Source organism: Silurus meridionalis, chromosome 16 (assembly GCF_014805685.1).
Source record: "Silurus meridionalis isolate SWU-2019-XX chromosome 16, ASM1480568v1, whole genome shotgun sequence".
Classification (NCBI taxonomy): Eukaryota; Metazoa; Chordata; class Actinopteri; order Siluriformes; family Siluridae; genus Silurus; species Silurus meridionalis.
Window position 1 is genome coordinate 16,622,290 of NC_060899.1, and position 19,664 is coordinate 16,641,953.

General features: G+C 41.7%; 2 protein-coding genes across 6 annotated transcripts; one reads left to right on the forward strand and one right to left on the reverse strand.

Annotated features, from left to right (window-relative positions):
- Window positions 1-2,424: 2,424 nt before the first annotated feature.
- On the forward strand, window positions 2,425-10,917 carry LOC124398665 (sodium/hydrogen exchanger 9B2). Its single transcript, XM_046868902.1, is given in 12 exon segments — window positions 2,425-2,580; window positions 3,037-3,126; window positions 3,508-3,680; window positions 4,412-4,558; window positions 4,772-4,898; window positions 5,072-5,247; window positions 7,373-7,479; window positions 7,850-7,999; window positions 8,263-8,383; window positions 9,282-9,409; window positions 9,488-9,683; window positions 9,791-10,917. Coding segments are annotated over 11 exon segments (1,476 nt in total). The 5' UTR covers window positions 2,425-2,580; window positions 3,037-3,043; the 3' UTR covers window positions 9,859-10,917.
- On the reverse strand, window positions 10,789-19,202 carry g3bp2b (G3BP stress granule assembly factor 2b). Of its 5 annotated transcripts, none has more exons than XM_046868879.1 (13): window positions 19,076-19,202; window positions 16,412-16,534; window positions 16,243-16,324; window positions 15,651-15,824; window positions 14,784-14,871; window positions 14,541-14,640; window positions 14,234-14,465; window positions 13,934-14,035; window positions 13,736-13,829; window positions 13,567-13,617; window positions 13,246-13,374; window positions 13,005-13,123; window positions 10,789-12,880 (listed from the first exon to the last, which is right to left on the reverse strand). In XM_046868879.1, exons 2-13 carry the CDS (start codon window positions 16,504-16,506, stop codon window positions 12,638-12,640), a joined length of 1,509 nt encoding a protein of 502 aa, XP_046724835.1. In that variant the 5' UTR covers window positions 16,507-16,534; window positions 19,076-19,202; the 3' UTR covers window positions 10,789-12,637. The 5 variants fall into 5 exon arrangements, with proteins under 5 accessions (XP_046724835.1, XP_046724837.1, XP_046724838.1 ...); XM_046868881.1 differs by lacking the exon at window positions 19,076-19,202 and adding an exon at window positions 18,735-18,808; XM_046868882.1 differs by lacking the exon at window positions 19,076-19,202 and adding an exon at window positions 18,740-18,792.
- Window positions 19,203-19,664: the final 462 nt, after the last annotated feature.

Below are 19,664 nucleotides of genomic sequence, written 5' to 3' on the forward strand. Positions count from 1 at the left end.
TAACAGTTAAGAATAAAGCTGTGAGTTTTCTGAAGCTTCCAGAGGACCAGGTGTTTACTTATTCAGGGAAAGTGTTTGTAACATGAGAAGGGGCGGAGTCAATTTAAGGGATGCTGGTTTGAGTCTGGTGTGTCTGAGTTGATGGCTGATGTTTTTTTTCACAGCAACTTTATATAAGGCAAAAACTAAGTTGAACCTCTTTCTTTAAGCTCCTTAACCCCTTCTGGGCTTTCAGCCAGACTCTGGGGGGCAGCTGCCCAGATGGCTGATGTTTGTGCAAAGATGGAGCAGATGTTTTATTGTACAGTATTGTAGAGATGTACAGATATGCTTTAAGAAAAAACATTTATCTTCAGCTGTCTGTTGCTTCTGGAAATTAAAATGTGTGTCCTCTTAATACAGTCTTTATACTAAGCCACATCACAATACACTACACGACACTATATTACATTATACTCTGCTTCACAGTACTATACTACACTATACTACACTAAACTACACTATACTACACTAAACTACACTATACTCTGCCTCACAGTACTATACTACACTATACTACACTAAACTACACTATACTACACTAAACTACACTACACTCTGCCTCACAGTACTATACTACACTATACTACACTAAACTACACCATACTACACTAAACTACACTATACTCTGCCTCACAGTACTATACTACACTATACTACACTAAACTACACTATACTACACTAAACTACACTACACTCTGCCTCACAGTACTATACTACACTATACTACACTAAACTACACCATACTACACTAAACTACACTATACTCTGCCTCACAGTACTATACTACACTAAACTACACTATACTACACTAAACTACACTACACTCTGCCTCACAGTACTATACTACACTAAACTACACTATACTACACTAAACTACACTACACTCTGCCTCACAGTACTATACTACACTATACTACACTAAACTACACCATACTACACTAAACTACACTATACTCTGCCTCACAGTACTATACTACACTAAACTACACTATACTACACTAAACCACACTACACTCTGCCTCACAGTACTATACTACACTAAACTACACTATACTACACTAAACTACACTACACTCTGCCTCACAGTACTATACTACACTAAACTACACTATTCTACACTTTACAAGTGATTCTCAAAGTGTGGGGTGCAGCCCTCTAGTGGGGAATAAAGACATTACAGGTGGGGTCTATTGAATGCAAGATTTATATAATTTGTTTTGTGTTCTTTATTGATCTTTATTTATGATTTTCTTTATTAAAAATAAAAGTTCAAAACTCTAAAAGCAACCACAAACAATTAGGTCAAAAATGGAACTAAATTAAAAAATACATTTTCACAACTACACTTTCATTTTCTTCCTTTTTTAACTTGATGCTATTTGAGGTTATTGATTTAGAATGATGTCAATAAATTAAATATTTTTAAACAGAGTATTTTTCATCACACCCTCATGAAAACTATGTTCACCTCCCTAATGCAAATTATGAATTTGGTAAAATGCATTTATTTTCACCCAAAAAAAGGTAAAAAAAAAAAGCCTTTGTGTTTTTAGTGGTGAAAAATTTAACATGTTCAGATTTTGGTTAAATTTACACTATAAATTGGGAAGGTCACGACTAACACAGGAGTGTAATGTATGATGGTGCACTGCACTACAGTGTTATATAGTATAAGTGTAGTATAATATAGTATAGTGTTGTGTAATATAGTATAAGTATTGTATATGTATATTTTAGCTGTATAGTAGGTTTAGTAGAAATTCATTACAATAAAATACAGTTGTTACAGTACAGTATAATGTGCTTTAGCTGATATTTGAGGACAGTTTTATAATTTCTATATACATTCTTACAGTACAATAGATCCATTTTCAGATCTTAGAGTACCCCACTATAATAAAGAGAATAAATTACATATATATCTCTCTGGTCTTCTGCATGTGTACTTCAGTGTGTCATCGGTCTTTGAGTCACACCGGCACAGTCAGTGTGTCACTGTGTGTCAGAAGCTCTGTCGTCTCAGACACTGCTTTCCAAGTGCAAACTTAAGATTTTAATTTCAGAGGGATGTGTTGTTTTAGTTACAGAGAGCTCAAGCAGGGCGATAATTAACTGTCTTCACTAACACCTGTACACAACCCCTGGACTGACCTGGGATTAGTCTTTACATGCTGTGTGTAGGTTTTTAAGGGTTTATGAGATATGTCCCTATAATCATAGTAATACATGACAGTGTGTGTGTATATGTATGAGTTTGTGTGTGTGTATGTGTGTCCTGGAAAAAACTGTGTCAATATGCAGAAATGAGGAAGTAACAGAAGTGTCATTTGATTTATACACCTATATTTATCTCTCTCACACACACACACACACACGCACACACACACACACACACACACACACACACACACTCAGGCTCTGAAGTTCAAAGATCATTCAGAGATCAGTGTGAGTGTGAGGTGGGAGCTGCTGGTGTGTGAAATCTGACCGTGTTGCAGAGGGAAAAGTTTTGCAGGCTGCAGTCACACTGAAACCCAAGTAAGTAACACTGAGACTGAGTGTACGTGTGTGTGTGTGTGTGTGTGTGTGTGTGTGTGTGTGTGTGTGTGTGTGTGTGTGTTAATCAGAATGTATTCTTTTTTTGGTGTTTGTGTGTAAATGAATGAATGTTAATGCAGGTTGATCAGTCTGAGTGTTAATGTGTGCGTTCCTTTGTTTTACACTGAGTGTACTAATGTGTGTGAGTGTGTTAATGTGGGTGTGCAAACATGAGTGTGTTAATGTGTGGTACTCTGTGAGTGAAAGTGAGTGTGTGAATGTGTCTACTACTGTTTGTGATCACTTGAATGTATTAATCTGTGTTTGTTAATAAGTGTTTTATATGTATTATATCTCTTTGTTCATCTGTATGTGTTATTCTGTGTGTGTGTGTGTGTGTGTGTGTGTGTGTGTGTGTGTGTGTGTGTGTGTGTGTGTTTGTGTGTTTGTGTGTAGGTTAAAGATGTCTTCCACAGATTCAGGATGTTGCAGTAAACTCCGTTCCTGCCCCAAACCACAAGGCTTTCTTGCCTCCATCATCACAAAGGTTGTGTGTGTGTGTGTGTGTGTGTGTGTGTGTGTGTGTGTGTGTGTGTGTGTGTGTGTGTGTGTGTGTGTGTGTGAAATGCACTGCTTAATTTATGTTATTAAACTAAAGGTGAATTGTAAACAACATAACATCTATCTCACACACACACACACACACACACACACACACAGATAATCATCACTACATCCGTTCTCTCTGAGTGACTGAAACATACAGCACAGAGTGAAGAGGAAAATGAATCAGTCTCTCCACATCTCTCACTGTCTCTCGTTTTTTCTTTGTCATTATTTAATACTCAAATGGCATCTCAGTGTGTTTAATCCTTTCCTGTGTGTGTGTGTGTGTGTGTGTGTGTATGCGTGTGCGTGTGCGTGTGTAGTTCTGCTTGCTGTGCTGCTGTTCGGTGTGTGTTGGGCGGTGTTGCAGGAGGAGTGTGAACCAGGACACAACATATTCGGTTTGGTGATTCTGTTCCTGAGCGCAGTGTGTGGAGGGAAACTGGTGGGAGCAGTTACACTGCCAAACCTGCCCCCTATACCCCCACTGCTGGGTAACACACACACACACACACACACACACACACACACACACACACACACACACACTAGGGACGGTAAGATTCAGAGATTCACATCAGTGCATTGGCAAAACGTTAACAACGTGATGCATTAATTTAAAAACGTGTGCATGGGATACATGATGACATTTGTATCATGATGCATCGTTTAACAGATACAGTAGGTGTTAATAAAAAAAGATTTAGTTCCATAGAATTATTAATAGATGCGCTGTACTTTTATTACTTAGAAAGTGACCAATATTTGATATGTAGATCGATTTCTCGTCGCTAAATTGTTTCTCGAGCGCGTTCTCTCAGCACTGTTACGTGAATACGACACATCACAACACTACGGAGACCGAGGCGTGTCCTGAGAGTCACATAGCATACAGATTAACATGGCAGAGGTAGAGCTGCATCTTCCTGGAGACACAACAGGAAAAGAATATCTGGGTTTTTTTTGCAATACAAAGGTATGTGTGAAAGGGTCATGCGTTAGAAGCAGGGGAAAATCATAACGTAGCGCATCAGTAGCTGCTTCATGAGTATCGTAATGCATCAGAGGTGAATTGCAATGGCCTCAGTTATGGAGAACAGGAGGCTGCCACTAAATTACACACACATATTCACATCTGTTGTGAATACTGTGCAAAAATTATCTAAGTAATATTGTGTGTGTGTTTGTGTGTGTGTGTGTGTGTGTGTGTGTGTGTGTGTGTTAGGCATGCTGTTGATGGGTCTGGTGCTGCGTAATGTCCCATACGTAAACGACGCTGTGTTTATTGATCAAAAATGGTCTTCATCACTGCGCAGCATTGCACTGGCCATCATCCTCACTCGAGCTGGACTTGGCCTGGACCCTGCTGTGCGTACATCACCAGTGTGTGTGTGTGTGTGTGTGTGTGTGTGTGTGTGTGTGTGTAGGGAAACTGTGTGCTTATCTGTACAGTTATAGGATTATAGGTTCATTTTAACCAATAATAGCTTCTAAATTTTTGATTTTGTGAGTACTGTGTGTGTGTGTGTGTGTGTGTGTGTGTGTGTGTGTGTGTGTGTGTGTGTGTGTGTGTGTGTGTGTGTAGGCTCTGAAAAGCTAAAGGCGGTGTGTGTGAGGGTGGCTGTAATTCCCTGCACTGTTGAAGCCTGTACTGTTGCTGTGATGTCTCACTTCCTCTTAGGCCTGCCTTGGATTTGGGGCTTTATACTAGGGTAACACACACACACACACACACACACACACACACACACACACACACATACACACACAAGTAGATCATATATGTGTTATTGTGATATAAATATGTCATATTTGTGTTTTATTGGTCATAATAAAAAAAGTATACATGCACTGTGTGTGTGTGTGTGTGTGTGTGTGTGTGTAGGTTTGTGTTATCAGCCGTCTCACCTGCAGTTGTCGTTCCCTCGATGCTGCTCCTGCAGGCTGATGGTTTCGGGGTTCAGAAGGGAATCCCGTCACTCCTCATGGCATCGGGAAGCTTTGACGACATCCTCGCTATTACCGGATTCACTACCTGCCTGGGGATTGGGTTTGGCACAGGTAACACACACATACGTGGGCGTGCACACACATACACACACACACACACACACACACACACACACACACACACATTCTTCGCAGTGCAAATGTATTAGAGTAGGATTAAAAAATGTGCATAATTCGTATTGGAGTCCTTTTATATATATATATATATATTATAAAAAAACAATTTCTTAAATATTTTTATAAACATTTTTATTAATGTTAAAAATAACTAATGCAAAATAATTTTAACTGCAATAATTTTATTAACACAATTAATTCAGCGAGCATTTCTGTTTTTTCCATTTTTATTACAAATATGAATAAATAAATATAAAAGAGGTGAAATGAAAATCTTCAACGTAACACACATTCATTCATGACGTCCTTTCTTCACTCAGATATAAAAAAATTATAAACTCCACCAAAAAATTATTTTTAAACATTACCAAGTACCCAGTCTCAAATCAGCATCAAAATCCGCCATGCTGCACACATCCAGCAGTTAAAACAGTCCGTGAGGAAACATAGCAAAAGTTCAGTTTGGTGTCCTGATGATTTACGTAATTTAAAACACCATCATTTCTTTAAAACATGTACAATAATATTTAGTCTTCATGCTCTATGTTAAGTTTGATTTCACTAATAATAAACATACATTTGCATAAAGCATCAATATTTGTCCGTGTCCATGTTGAGAGTATTAAACACTTTAAGTATTAATATAAGGTACATTTAGAACTGATACAAATGGGCTATTAATCAGCCATGTTTGTTTGTGTGTGTGTGTGTGTGTGTGTGTGTGTGTGTGTGTGTGTGTGTGTGTGTGTGTGTGTATGCACTGCAGGTTCGACATGGCTCAGTTTGGCAAAGGGACTGTTGGAGGTGGTGGTTGGAATTTTGGCAGGAGGGTTTTGGGTGTTCTTATCCATTTCTTCCCTAGTGAAGACCAGGTAACACACACACACACACACACACACACACACACACACACACACACACACACACATACACACACACACAAGTAGATCATATATGTGTTATTGTGATATAAATATGTCATATTTGTGTTTTATTGGTCATAATAAAAAAAGTATACATGCACTGTGTGTGTGTGTGTGTGTGTGTGTGTGTAGGTTTGTGTTATCAGCCGTCTCACCTGCAGTTGTCGTTCCTCGATGCTGCTCCTGCAGGCTGATGGTTTCGGGTTCAGAAGGGAATCCGTCCTCCTCATGGCATCGGGAAGCTTTGACGACATCCTCGCTATTACCGGATTCACTACCTGCCTGGGGATTGGGTTTGGCACAGGTAACACACACATACGTGGGCGTGCACACACATACACACACACACACACACACACACACACACACACACATTCTTCGCAGTGCAAATGTATTAGAGTAGGATTAAAAAATGTGCATAATTCGTATTGGAGTCCTTTTATATATATATATATATATTATAAAAACAATTTCTTAAATATTTTTATAAACATTTTTATTAATGTTAAAAATAACTAATGCAAAATAATTTTAACTGCAATAATTTTATTAACACAATTAATTCAGCGAGCATTTCTGTTTTTTCCATTTTTATTACAAATATGAATAAATAAATATAAAAGAGGTGAAATGAAAATCTTCAATGTAACACACATTCATTCATGACGTCCTTTCTTCACTCAGATATAAAAAAATTATAAACTCCACCAAAAAATTATTTTTAAACATTACCAAGTACCCAGTCTCAAATCAGCATCAAAATCCGCCATGCTGCACACATCCAGCAGTTAAAACAGTCCGTGAGGAAACATAGCAAAAGTTCAGTTTGGTGTCCTGATGATTTACGTAATTTAAAACACCATCATTTCTTTAAAACATGTACAATAATATTTAGGCTTCATGCTCTATGTTAAGTTTGATTTCACTAATAATAAACATACATTTGCATAAAGCATCAATATTTGTCCGTGTCCATGTTGAGAGTATTAAACACTTTAAGTATTAATATAAGGTACATTTAGAACTGATACAAATGGGCTATTAATCAGCCATGTTTGTTTGTGTGTGTGTGTGTGTGTGTGTGTGTGTGTGTGTGTGTGTGTGTGTGTGTGTGTGTGTGTGTGTATGCACTGCAGGTTCGACATGGCTCAGTTTGGCAAAGGGACTGTTGGAGGTGGTGGTTGGAATTTTGGCAGGAGGGTTTTTGGGTGTTCTTATCCATTTCTTCCCTAGTGAAGACCAGGTAACACACACACACACACACACACACACACACACACACACACACACACACACAAACTGACTACTGACTTTTTTCCTACTTAATAATATAAAAGTTTGGCTGAGCAGAAAGTAAGATGTCGCCCTCTAGTGGTCATTACTTCTTATTACAGGACATTGTAGAAGGTCTGTAGTTCACTGTAATGAAATCACTGGTGGGTTTTTCTTTGTACCTACAGTGGTGGAAACGTACTGAAAAATTATACTCATGTAAAAGTACAATAAGTTCCCAAAAAATGTAGTGTGAGTAGAGTAAAAAGACATGTCACACATTGTGTGTGTGTGTGTGTGTGTGTGTGTGTGTGTGTGTGTGTGTGTGTGTGTGTGTGCAGACTGATCTGGTGTTACGGCGCTCCTGCATGTTGTTGGGTTTGTCAGTGTTCTGTGTGTTTGTGAGTCACGTGGCGGGACTGGGTGGGGCCGGGGGGCTCAGCACACTCGTCCTCTCGTTCATCGCCGGAATGAGCTGGAGCAAAAAAAAGGTACAACATTACAGTGTGATCAGAACACCATTCAACAAGGTCCCCAAAAGGAAGCGAGGACCGGATAATGGAATGTGTCACATTAAGAAGCAAAAGACTGCAAAATATATCATATTAAATATAATCATTAGGTTGAGTTCATTAGTGAAAATAGTAGGTAAATAAGATGTTAAGTGTAGCAGTGAACATAAGGACCTATTATAACAATGTGGTGTGTGTGTGTGTGTGTGTGTGTGTGTGTGTGTGTGTGTGTGTGTTAACAGGCCCCAGTTGCTGCTGTTGTTGGGAGGTTTTGGGACATTTTTCAGCCGCTTCTGTTTGGACTGATTGGAGCTGAAATTACTGTTTCTACACTCAGTGCGAACACTGTGGGTTAGTGTGTGTGTGTGTGTGTGTTTTACTACAGCCTTACACTGTGGGTTAGTGTGTGTGTGTGTGTGTACTACAGCCTTACACTGTGGGTTAGTATGTGTGTGTGTGTGTGTGTGTGTGTGTGTGTGTGTGTACTACATCCTTACACTGTGAGTTAGTGTGTGTGTGTGTGTGTGTGTGTGTGTGTGTGTGTGTGTGTGTGTGTACTACAGCCTTACACTGTGGGTTAGTGTGTGTGTGTGTGTGTGTGTGTGTGTGTTTTACTACAGCCTTACACTGTGGGTTAGTGTGTGTGTGTGTACTACAGCCTTACACTGTGGGTTAGTGTGTGTGTGTGTGTGTGTGTGTGTGTGTGTGTGTGTGTGTGTGTGTGTGTGTGTGTGTGTGTGTGTACTACAGCCTTACACTTTGGGTTAGTGTGTGTGTGTGTGTGTGTGTGTACTACAGCCTTACACTGTGGGTTAGTGTGTGTGTGTGAATGTGTACTACAGCCTTACACTGTGGGTTAGTGTGTGTGTGTACTACAGCCTTACACTGTGGGTTAGTGTGTGTGTGTGTGTGTGTGTGTGTGTGTGTGTGTGTATACTATACTACATCTTTACACATACTAGACACAGCACCAGAAGTAGCACTAAGAGTAAAAGAGATAAAATGTAATTATCGGTAATGAAACACTGCTGGATGAATAACAGGTGTTAGAAACAGGAAAATGAACCGGACCCTGTAAAGTGATAGACCCCAAACACACACACACACACACAGATTTAGAATTGGCCAAGTATGTTGACACACAATGAATTTTGTGGCTCTCAAAAGTAACAGAAATAACACAAGACAATACAGATTTTACAAGAAGAACTACAGAGAATATGACAGATATATTACACTGCCATGTTACACACTTATCCAGAATGTTCTACTGTATCACATCTGTAAACTGCTGTGTGTGTGACGTTCACCGTTGTTCTGTTTGCTGGTTTCAATCTAAAGGAGAAAATCTTCATCTCTCTTGCTTGGTTACCTAAAGCTACAGTGCAGGTGTGTGTGTGTGTGTGTGTGTTATTACATGTTGTATATAATATCCTGTATGTTCCATGATACTTGTGTGTCCTTTAGGCAGCTATAGGTTCCACAGCGCTGGACATGGCACGTAGCCAAGGAGACGCGCAGCTGGAGCGTTATGGGATGGATGTGCTGACGGTGGCGGTGTTAGCCATTATGTTTACAGCTCCCATTGGTGCACTCGCGATCGGATTAGCAGGACCCAAACTGCTGCAGAAATACACTGAGATAGAGGAGACAAACACACAAGGTAACACAAACACTTTCTTTGGCAGGTTTACTCTCACAAACGCACAATTCCATTGTAGTTGAATTGCATTAATTGTGATTAAAGAGTTTCTTTCTTTTATTCTGCAGAAAAAGCCGGAGAAGTTTCGCCTCCAGAACTCAAACACACACCTCAGGCTGTGGAGAGCAAACTATAAACACACACATACACACAGGAACACACATATTTTAATTCCCCAACTACATTAAACACTCCATGTTTCTGCTTTTGCATTGTTTTAACATTAGTCTGTCCTTTAGTCGTATTTATATTTAAAAATTACGTCTCTTTTTATTTCTATGGATTGAAAAGCGAGAAAAATAAAAATCGGTGTGAAAAAATGTTGTTGTATCTTATTTTAATATATTTGACTATTTTCTGTTCGGTAGTGGAGCATAATGGAGGACAGGAAGTAACGACCAAATATGTAAAGCAGGAAGCAGTTGTTCAACTGATGATTAAAATAGAATTAACATTTTAATTTCTACAAAAAAAAAAAAACATGTATTAAAGAAACTTGAAAAGCAGTAGATGTGTGTAATAATGTGTGTGTGTGTGTGTGTGTGTGTAATAACTGCCTCAGTCGTAACCCTGAGCTAAACACACACTCCTGAGTGAAGCTTCTGGTGTCAGTCTGATGAGGATTTTCTTTTGTTCCTTCCCCATAAACACACATTCAGTCTTCATCTTCTACCTTCATGTACTGAAAGCGGCTCTGAATCACGTTCCTGCTCCGTCACATCTACAATACCGCAGTACTTTACAGGAATCACCCAAAAGTTCAGATTCCTGCATTTTACTGAAATTCCTACATGTTACTGTCGCTACTGAAATGATTTTATTATTAAACACTTCAATATTAATAACTGCACATTGCTTATTACTTCACTTCACATCGTCTCACAGCAGGTTGTTTTTCTACTTCGCGATTCTGCAGGTAACAGTAGCGAGTTTAGATTTTAGCCAACAAGCGAAACGCAAATTCTTAAAAAAAAAAAAGAAAAATCAACTTCCTGTAAGACAGCAGTAATCACACAACAGTCACTGCACAACAATAAAACGTGGACCAACGTGAATAATGAACAGGTTTTTGCAGATAATCAGTAGTTTATTGAAATTTGAAAACACATTCAGACGGAACCTGCTGAAGCCAACGGGAGTTCGACCCCCGACCCCGAGCGGAAATACAGCCTGGAGGAGGAAACGAAGCGAAAAACAAAAAGTGCTAGCTCTTATAATGCTGTATCAAACAAAACAAAATAGGAGAAAATAAGGAAAAGAGCATAAGCCGGCCGTGCAAAGTGGTCTGTGATGAGGAAATAACGCGAGTGTGGAATACTGCAGGGAGGAACAAGAAGCTCTGCTTCAGCAAGCCGCTCTCAAACTCATACAAAAAATAATAGAAATAATCAAAAAACACGTACGCTATCGAAAAGACAATACTAATCTGAGAAATCAGTACCGCCAACACTGCCTTACCATCACACGCGCTGTTAGCAACGAGCTAAAGGAACTGTTCAGCCCCCCAAAAAACAACCAAAAGGTACAGCAAACATTCGATCAGCCAAGTCACACACCAGGGCTACGAGGCTAATCCCGCTAACGAGTTACACGCTCTTATAGCTACCAGTTTAGTGCGACACACTTCTCTATCAGAGACAAAAACAACAAATAAAAATCTAAAACTAGCTGTTTTTCCAACACCTTTTTTTTTATCCTACATTAGTCTCAGGTAAGGGGCGGGGCTTGTACATTAAGGGGAAAAAAATAAATCGTCTGTAATATGGAATTATGTACAAATGATTTCTTTTGAGGTTGATCACTAACAGCGATGCTAATCTGGTAGCTATAACCCGCTATTAACTGTTAGCAATAGTAGCATTAGTGTATTTCAAAACTGAACTTTTGGATTTAAAAAAAACAAACAAACAAAAAAACAGCGCACGTTTAATTTACGACCGAACTGTTCCACGTGACCAGGCATGTGCCGATCACATCACGATATTTAAAGGAGGATGGAAAACAATTAAAAAAGATACTAAACATTGGCTCCCAAAAATAAAGTCAGTCTGATAGGAAACGCAGAACAGGAACAGTGTCTTCTCGAACGTCCGTGTTTTGGATCTGTGAAGGCAGCAGCACCTGAGACAGTCTCACGGAAGGCAATCCCATAATTCCTTTCACCTGCGACGAAGCCGAGTCCGGGAGGAGATGCTGCCGAGGGTCCAGTAAACAATACCGCAATAGTAATATCGCTTCATTTTAATATCGGCACATGCCCGAGTCCTGATGAGTTTTAGTCCTTTTGTCTTTCACAGGATGAAACAGATCAAGAGTGAAAAGAGGGAGAGAGTGATAGAGAGAGAGAGAGAGAGAGATGGGCGAGAGAACAGTTTAAGGCACCACCACTGTTTTTTTTTAATTAACTAACAAAATAAATAAGTTTACAGTGAGCGTTTTTTTCTCCTGTGTTTTTCCCGACGCAGTGACGTTCGTGTCCATCGTAAAACGTGCGATTCGACAGTTTCCATTTTTCTGTCACACATCCATTTCTTTGTTCTACAGAAAATAAGCCACACCCCCTTTATCTTGCAAAGAAAAGTAAAAACAAACAACAAAAAAAAAAAGAAAGCGATGATTCCCCCCCCCGAAATGACAGTGTCTGTGTGTGTGTGTGTGTGTGAGAGAGATTTACATTTTTTTTTATCTTTCACATTGAAAGGTGGTTTGTATCGTCGTGGAAGTCGAAAGCTGATCACATTTCAAAAAGAAAACCAAAGAAAAATGTAAAAAAAAAAATAAAATAAAAAAATCACTTTTGTAAATTTTCGGCCCATAGATGTGACGAGAGAGAGAGAGAGAGAGAGAGAGAGAGAGAGAGAGAGAGAGAGAGAGAGAAGGATAGAGCAAGCGCGGTCCAGGATGACTCCGCCCACTCAGCGGCGTGGCCCGGCGAATCGGCTCTCTCCGCCGCCTCGGCCAGAACCAATTGTAGGCCTGGAAGAGGATGGGGGTGGGCCACGCCCGTCTCGGTCACGCCCCATCCCGTTTCCCATGATGCCCCTGGGACCGCGGTCTCCACGGCGACTGTCTCCGGAGGCCCTGGTCTCACGCTCTCGAGCGGCACGGGTTTTTTTCTCCTCCACGTTCAGACGAATCTCCTCGCGGAACATTATTGGCTACAGAGACGCAAAACACACAATTACACACACGGCATGTCTTATACACTCCTGCACACCTTACTCTACAGACCCCCCCCCTGCGTGTGCGTGCACGCACGCACGCACGCACGCACGCACGCACCTTGGCTGCTAAGATCCTCTGCACAGGGTCCGAGTCATCAAACACAACAAAGCCAAAGTTGGGCAGCTTCCCTCCTACACCCTTTGTGTTGATGCGCATCTCCACCACCGTCCCGAATCCTGACACACACACACACACACACACACACACACACACACACACACACACACACACACACGTTAGGGAAACAACAGGATTAAACACAGTCCAACATCTAGTCTGAGATTAGACGTGTATTTACTCATGAAGAATTCTTTCAGTTCTCCCTCATCGATGTCGTGTGGAAGATTCCCCACAAACAGCTGATGACTGTCGGGGTGACGCACCGTCCTCCGCCCTTCAGCCTCGCCTCCTTCAGAGTCGCCGCGTCCTACACACACACACACACACACACACACGCACACATTAAACCCAGGACTCTTGACAATGAATCTGTATCACAGTAATTAGTTAGAGATAAAAGATAAAGCTGATTCTGCAGAATTGTTACATTCATTCATTTCATACACAGCTCAGACAGTGCTGCCCTCTGTAATCGCTTCTAATGACATGTAAAAATCACCTTTAAAGCCAAAGTAAGGTTTTCCTCCATGAGCCTCAGCTGAAGCACCATCTAAATCACACACACACACACACACACACGTCAAAGAATTAGACAGATATACAAATTACCTAAAACTGGCTCTTAGTTGTGTGTGTGTGTGTGTGTGTGTGTGTGTGTGTGTGTGTACCTGGTCTAGGTCCACGTGGAGTGAAGCCGGGTCTCTCACGTCGTTGGTCTCTAGGCAACAGAGCGTGGGAATCCTGCTTTACCTCCACCCTGGGCTAAAACACACACAAGCACACCACCTCAGTATGATTATTTGCATAATCATAGGGTTGTTACAAACATGGTGTGTGTGTGTGTGTGTGTGTGTGTGTGTTATTACCGGTGCACTGGAGGCCTTTACTACGTGAGGCGGGATGCCAGATGTGGGCAGAGTGCCGCTAGGTGGCAGATTCTTACTGGTCACCGAGGCCCAAGAAAACGGCTGCACAAATGATGGACAGAACCGTTCAGAACCAATCAGAAACCTCCAATTATAACGTACATAATGAAGATTGAGTGAAAAATCTGCTTTCAATTTCAGATTTCGCCTGTTGTGAGATTTAAGATTGTTGTGACTTATCTTGGGGACACATCAAAGCACGTAATGCTCTTCCCTGATTGGCTGATTTAACACACTCACTTTCGGTGGTTCAGGGGTCTGAGGGGGCGGAGTTGGGGCAGATACAGGGGTCGGTGGTTTCTCTTCCACCTCTTCTGGAAGCTTTTCTTCTCTATCAGGCTCGATCTCTTCAGGCTGAAGTTCTCCCTCAGCGCTAAGCTCCGCCTCTGCCTCCTGATTGGCCTCAGGCTCAGGCTGAGGTTCTGGTTCCACCTCAGGGCCCACCTCATCCTGCTGCTCCTCCACACCATTACTGTAAAACAATCAAAAAAGTTTAAACTGATTGAAAAAAAATAGCGTGTGTGTGTGAGAGAGAAGATGTACGTACCTGACTGGTGGAGGTTCGTAGTAAGGTGTGCTGTCCTGTGCTGGTTCAGGAGAAGTGTGGGTCTCCACCTGCTCTTCCTCTGCCTCCTCTTCCTCAGACTCTACACACAGTATATCATAGCGACCGTGTTAATGCACAACACACACAATGCTTTCTTCAGACAGTGTGTGTTCATTGTAATAACCAACATACCATTGATCACAGGGTGTGTGTGTGTGTGTGTGTGTGTGTGTGAGACTTTACCTCCCAACTCAGCCTCGGAATCTCCAAACACTTCCTCCTCATAGCGGAAAATATCATTGTGAACATAGAACTTGTTCACCGCAGAACCCTACGAGTGAGAGAGACAGAGAGGCAGACAGACAGAAAGGCAGACAGACAGAGAGGCAGACAGACAGAGAGGCAGACAGACAGAGAGGCAGACAGACAGAGAGAGAAGCAGGCAGAATAAACAATAAAATTTAGAGATGTATTAATCAGGATTTCTAACACACATGCTTATATCTCCACTACGGTTGCTATGGTAACCAAGGATATACGTCCCGTCCTCACATTTGGAACGACCCTCTGAACAATACCAGAGACATATTTTGAAAAAGTAAATTTAAATATGTTTTATGCGTATCATATTTGTATTACATAATAAAGTTCTGTAGTTGATAAAGTTTGACCTTCAAACTAAAACGTTATTAAAATAGTTAGTTAATCGCTGAAATATCGGCAAAAACCCACACCGATAGTTTTTCCGGCTTCCGGTCCGCTGTCATTACAAGAGCGGCCTCTAGAGGCGAATGACTGATGCCGCGTGCTGTTTGCTTTTAGACGTGAGACTGTGCTGCATGGAGAGCGTTATATTATTAATATAATTATAATTATTAATAAACATATGCATTTCCTTTAGCACACTTTCATGATTCAGTACTTTTAGATCATATATTTTATAATAAAGTACAGTACAGTTTTACATGGAGTGCTACGGTTTATTTATACAGAACTAAATAAATACATTTAAAATCATAACCAAATCTCCACTAGAATACTGGTAGTCACTCAGACTGACCCGCCCCCATTAAACATCTCTACCGTGTGTGTGTGTGTGTGTGTGTGTACCTCAGGAGCGAGGACAAATGTCTGCATGAACCTCCTCATGGGTTGCCCCCTGTTGGAGAGCTCACCCATCACCTGCACCACCACCCCGTCCCCGAGAGTGGCGTGAGCATCCACGTGTCGGATCTTTGTGTGACACTCGCTGAACTGCAGGGACATCACCTTCTTATGGATCTCCTACACAAACACACACACACACACGGTTTATTACAGATGTTCATTACAGATTACAACATTCATAAATGTAAACAAGTAAACAATTACATCTTAAATATGTGTTCACTCTTAAACTACGTTGAAAAAAAAACCATAATAAATAAAAAGATCACTTCATGGAAGTTTAATGAAAAAGCTGCTAAAGTTCTACATTTGGATCTGTAATTATTGACGGTATTCTGAAGTAAGCGAGAAAACAAAACCGTGTGTATTCATTACCAAACACACACAGCACATGACCAGCTGCAGCCGAGTCACATGACCCACACACACACTTTCAGTTTTACTTTTGCACCTCTTGTGTAATTGTTATTGTGACGTGTTGTTATTGTGACGTGGTGTTGTTGTGACGTGGTGGTGGTGTTGTTGTTGTACTCACAGCCTGACCGTACACGGCCTCCTCGGGTTTCCCGCTGCCGTCCAGACCGCCGTGAACATACGAGGAGTTCCTCCCGTAGAACCTGGGAGAAAAACAGCTCATCAAATAGTGCCATGGCAAACGTTGCTCTGGTTACGTGTACACGTGTGTGTGTGTGTGTGTGTCTCACCTGTGCAGGTAATCAGGCGCTTTGTTAAGGAGTGTGTAGTACTGCCTGACGAACTCACGCCCTACGAGCAAAGGGCTCGGTTTCTCCATCACCATCTCTTTCAGGTCACCTGGATGTGGGATGCTGGAAAAATTAATAAAAATAAGTGAAACAACACACACACACACACACACACACACACACACACACACACACACACACACACACACACACGTGACCGTTACATTTAACATCTATAAACCAAAAGACGTTTCTGATTGGATTCTGCAACAGGAGTTCATAAAGCTGATGAGCTGGAGAAAGATCACCACATGTTCTCTCAGGGTCTGTGTGACACCTTCAACATGTCCATCATGTGATTCTCTCTCTCTCTCTCTCTCTCTCTCTCTCTCTCTCTCTCTCTCTTTAACGCTTTATCACATCCCTGTGTGTTACTAATGACCTGAATTCTGAATTGAGTCTCTACAGAACGTGAGTTAAACACAACGTGGTGTTGAAGATCTTTTTTTCTGGATCATTCTGGATGCGACGTGAAACTGCCAGAAAACCAAAACGTTTACAAACCTAAAATAATCAAATGTGACTGACTCTGAGTCAATGCTGAGTCAATGCTGAGTCGATGCTGAGTCGAGTGAACAGGACGGAACGCTGCTCAGGTGAACCTCAAAACACACCGGAGAACTGCTTTTACTGACAGGTACAGACAGACAGACAGACACAGACAGACAGGCATAAAGGGATGGTATTGAGGACAGACAGTAAGGAAGACTAATGATAAAGGAGACAGACAGAATAAGTAAGCAAGAGACAGAGAGACAATAAGTGAGAGACAGACACGGTAAGTGAGAGACAGAAACAGTAAGTGAGACAGACAGACAGACAGAGACGATAAGTGAGACAGACAGACAGGCGATAAGTGAGACAGACAGACAGACAGAGACGGTAAGTGAGACAGAGACAGACAGAGACGATAAGTGAGACAGAGACGATAAGTGAGACAGAGACGGTAAGTGAGACAGAGACAGAGACGGTAAGTGAGACAGACAGACAGAGACGATAAGTGAGACAGACAGAGGTAAGTGAGACAGACAGACAGAGACGATAAGTGAGACAGAGACGGTAAGTGAGACAGACAGACAGAGACGATAAGTGAGACAGAGACGGTAAGTGAGACAGACAGACAGAGACGATAAGTGAGACAGAGACGGTAAGTGAGACAGACAGACGGTAAGTGAGAGACAGACAGACAGAGACGGTAAGTGAGACAGACAGACAGACAGACAGACAGAGACGGTAAGTGAGACAGACAGACAGAGACGGTAAGTGAGACAGAGACAGACAGAGGCGGTAAGTGAGACAGACAGACAGAGACGGTAAGTGAGACAGACAGACAGACAGACAGAGGCGGTAAGTGAGACAGACAGACAGACAGACAGAGACGGTAAGTGAGACAGACAGACAGACAGAGACGGTAAGTGAGACAGACAGACAGAGAAGGTAAGTGAGACAGACAGACAGAGACGGTAAGTGAGACAGACAGACAGACAGAGACGGTAAGTGAGACAGACAGACAGACAGAGACGGTAAGTGAGACAGACAGACAGACAGACGGTAAGTGAGACAGACAGACAGACAGAGAAGGTAAGTGAGACAGACAGACAGAGACGGTAAGTGAGACAGACAGACAGACAGAGACGGTAAGTGAGACAGAGACGGTAAGTGAGACAGAGACGGTAAGTGAGACAGAGACGGTAAGTGAGACAGACAGACAGGCCGGGATTGTAAATGTAACTGCGCACTTCTCTCCACTCCTCCGTTCTCACCGCTCTGTAAAACAGACTCTCGCGCGCCTCGATTAATCGATGAATCGGTATTTAATTGATCGGATCTCCGCCGATGCGGATCGATTCCTCTAAATCAGTACCGAGTGGAGTTGGGCTGTGACCGCGGTGTGCTCATGGACCATTAAAACTCCATCAGAGCCGCTCGGTCCAACCCGCGATTTCTATTTAATTCAGTTCAGAGAAACCGAACAGACCGGAAGTGAGGTGATGAAGCCGAGCTGCTGTGCGCCATCAGCACCGTTAGCATTAGCATTACACACAGCTACTGCGCGTGCGATACACTTTAGATTGTTTATTTACAAACTGATTACACGGAAAAGAAAAAGAGTTTTATAAATTAAAGCCGCTTTTATTATCGGCTCCTTGTAGTAAATAAAAAATAGCTAGCTTTCTGATGCTAACGCTAAGGGGACACGGGAAAAGACGGTCGGTTCTGTTGTGGGTTTTTGGGCCCGAACTCAACCCCGGAAAAAAGAAACCTGACAGCCGCGGATGAAGCCGCCGTCAGTCTGATGTCTGCGTCGTTCAAAGCGCTGAAGTTCCGAAATCCGAGAACAAAAACTGCGACTAAACAGGCATGTGAGGAGACAAAAAGGGTCCGCGTCCCAAATCCCCTTCTCGTTCCCTACACACGCACCCTTCACACACCCTGGAGAAAAATGGCGCCCAAGTGCACTTCGGCAGTCCCGGAGAGCGGATTGGGACGCGGCCCAGGGTGACTGCGAACCCGAAAGAATTAACACTCACCAAAACCCTGAAAACTGCTCGCGGAAGCTCCGTGGAGGAAACCCGGAAAACGGAGCAGTGTTTTTGACCAGACCTGTTTTTTTATCTCGGAGATCGTTTCGGTTCTTTCTGTCTCGGCTTTAAACTGAGAGTCGAAGCGCTTCGGCCGGCTCTTCTCCCCCCTGCGGCGCGCGCCAGGAACCCCCAGCACTTTACTCCGGTGTCACACCTTATCCCATCCCCTAACACATCCTGCACCCCGGAAGGACCTATTTCATGGGTAGCTGTGGTGCGCGCGTGATTAAAAAGAAATAACTCTGTGATATTTTGGTTACATTTCTTCACATTATAAATAAAACTCATACTCCACATTAGTACACATGTATTAAATAGTTTAAATAATTTCTCATCAAAAAGTGGTGTGATAAAAACTTTAATTATTTATAACTTTCATTACTTTCACTTGCTCATAAGTTCATATCTTTGGTTTAACTGTAAATAGAAGCTCATAATAAAGATATTAGATTCTAACTAACGCTAAAAAATTATAATCTTATATTATTAACTAATTTTACGTTTGGCGTCTGATTTTTTTTAATTTGATTTTAATGATTGCCGCGTGACCATCTGAACTTCTAATCGGGCAATTACTTATCTACCTAAAAATCCACTTCCGCTTCATC

Coding starts and splice junctions, on each gene's coding strand:
- g3bp2b (XM_046868878.1), bottom strand. CDS start 16,644: ATGTTAAATGTAACGGTCACGTGTGTGTGTGTGTGTGTGTGTGTGTGT. Junction 16,325..16,411: donor GCGCCTGATTACCTGCACAG/GTGAGACACACA, acceptor TTTTTCTCCCAG/GTTCTACGGGAGGAACTCCT. Junction 13,830..13,933: donor TAAAGGCCTCCAGTGCACCG/GTAATAACACAC, acceptor TGTGTGTTTTAG/CCCAGGGTGGAGGTAAAGCA.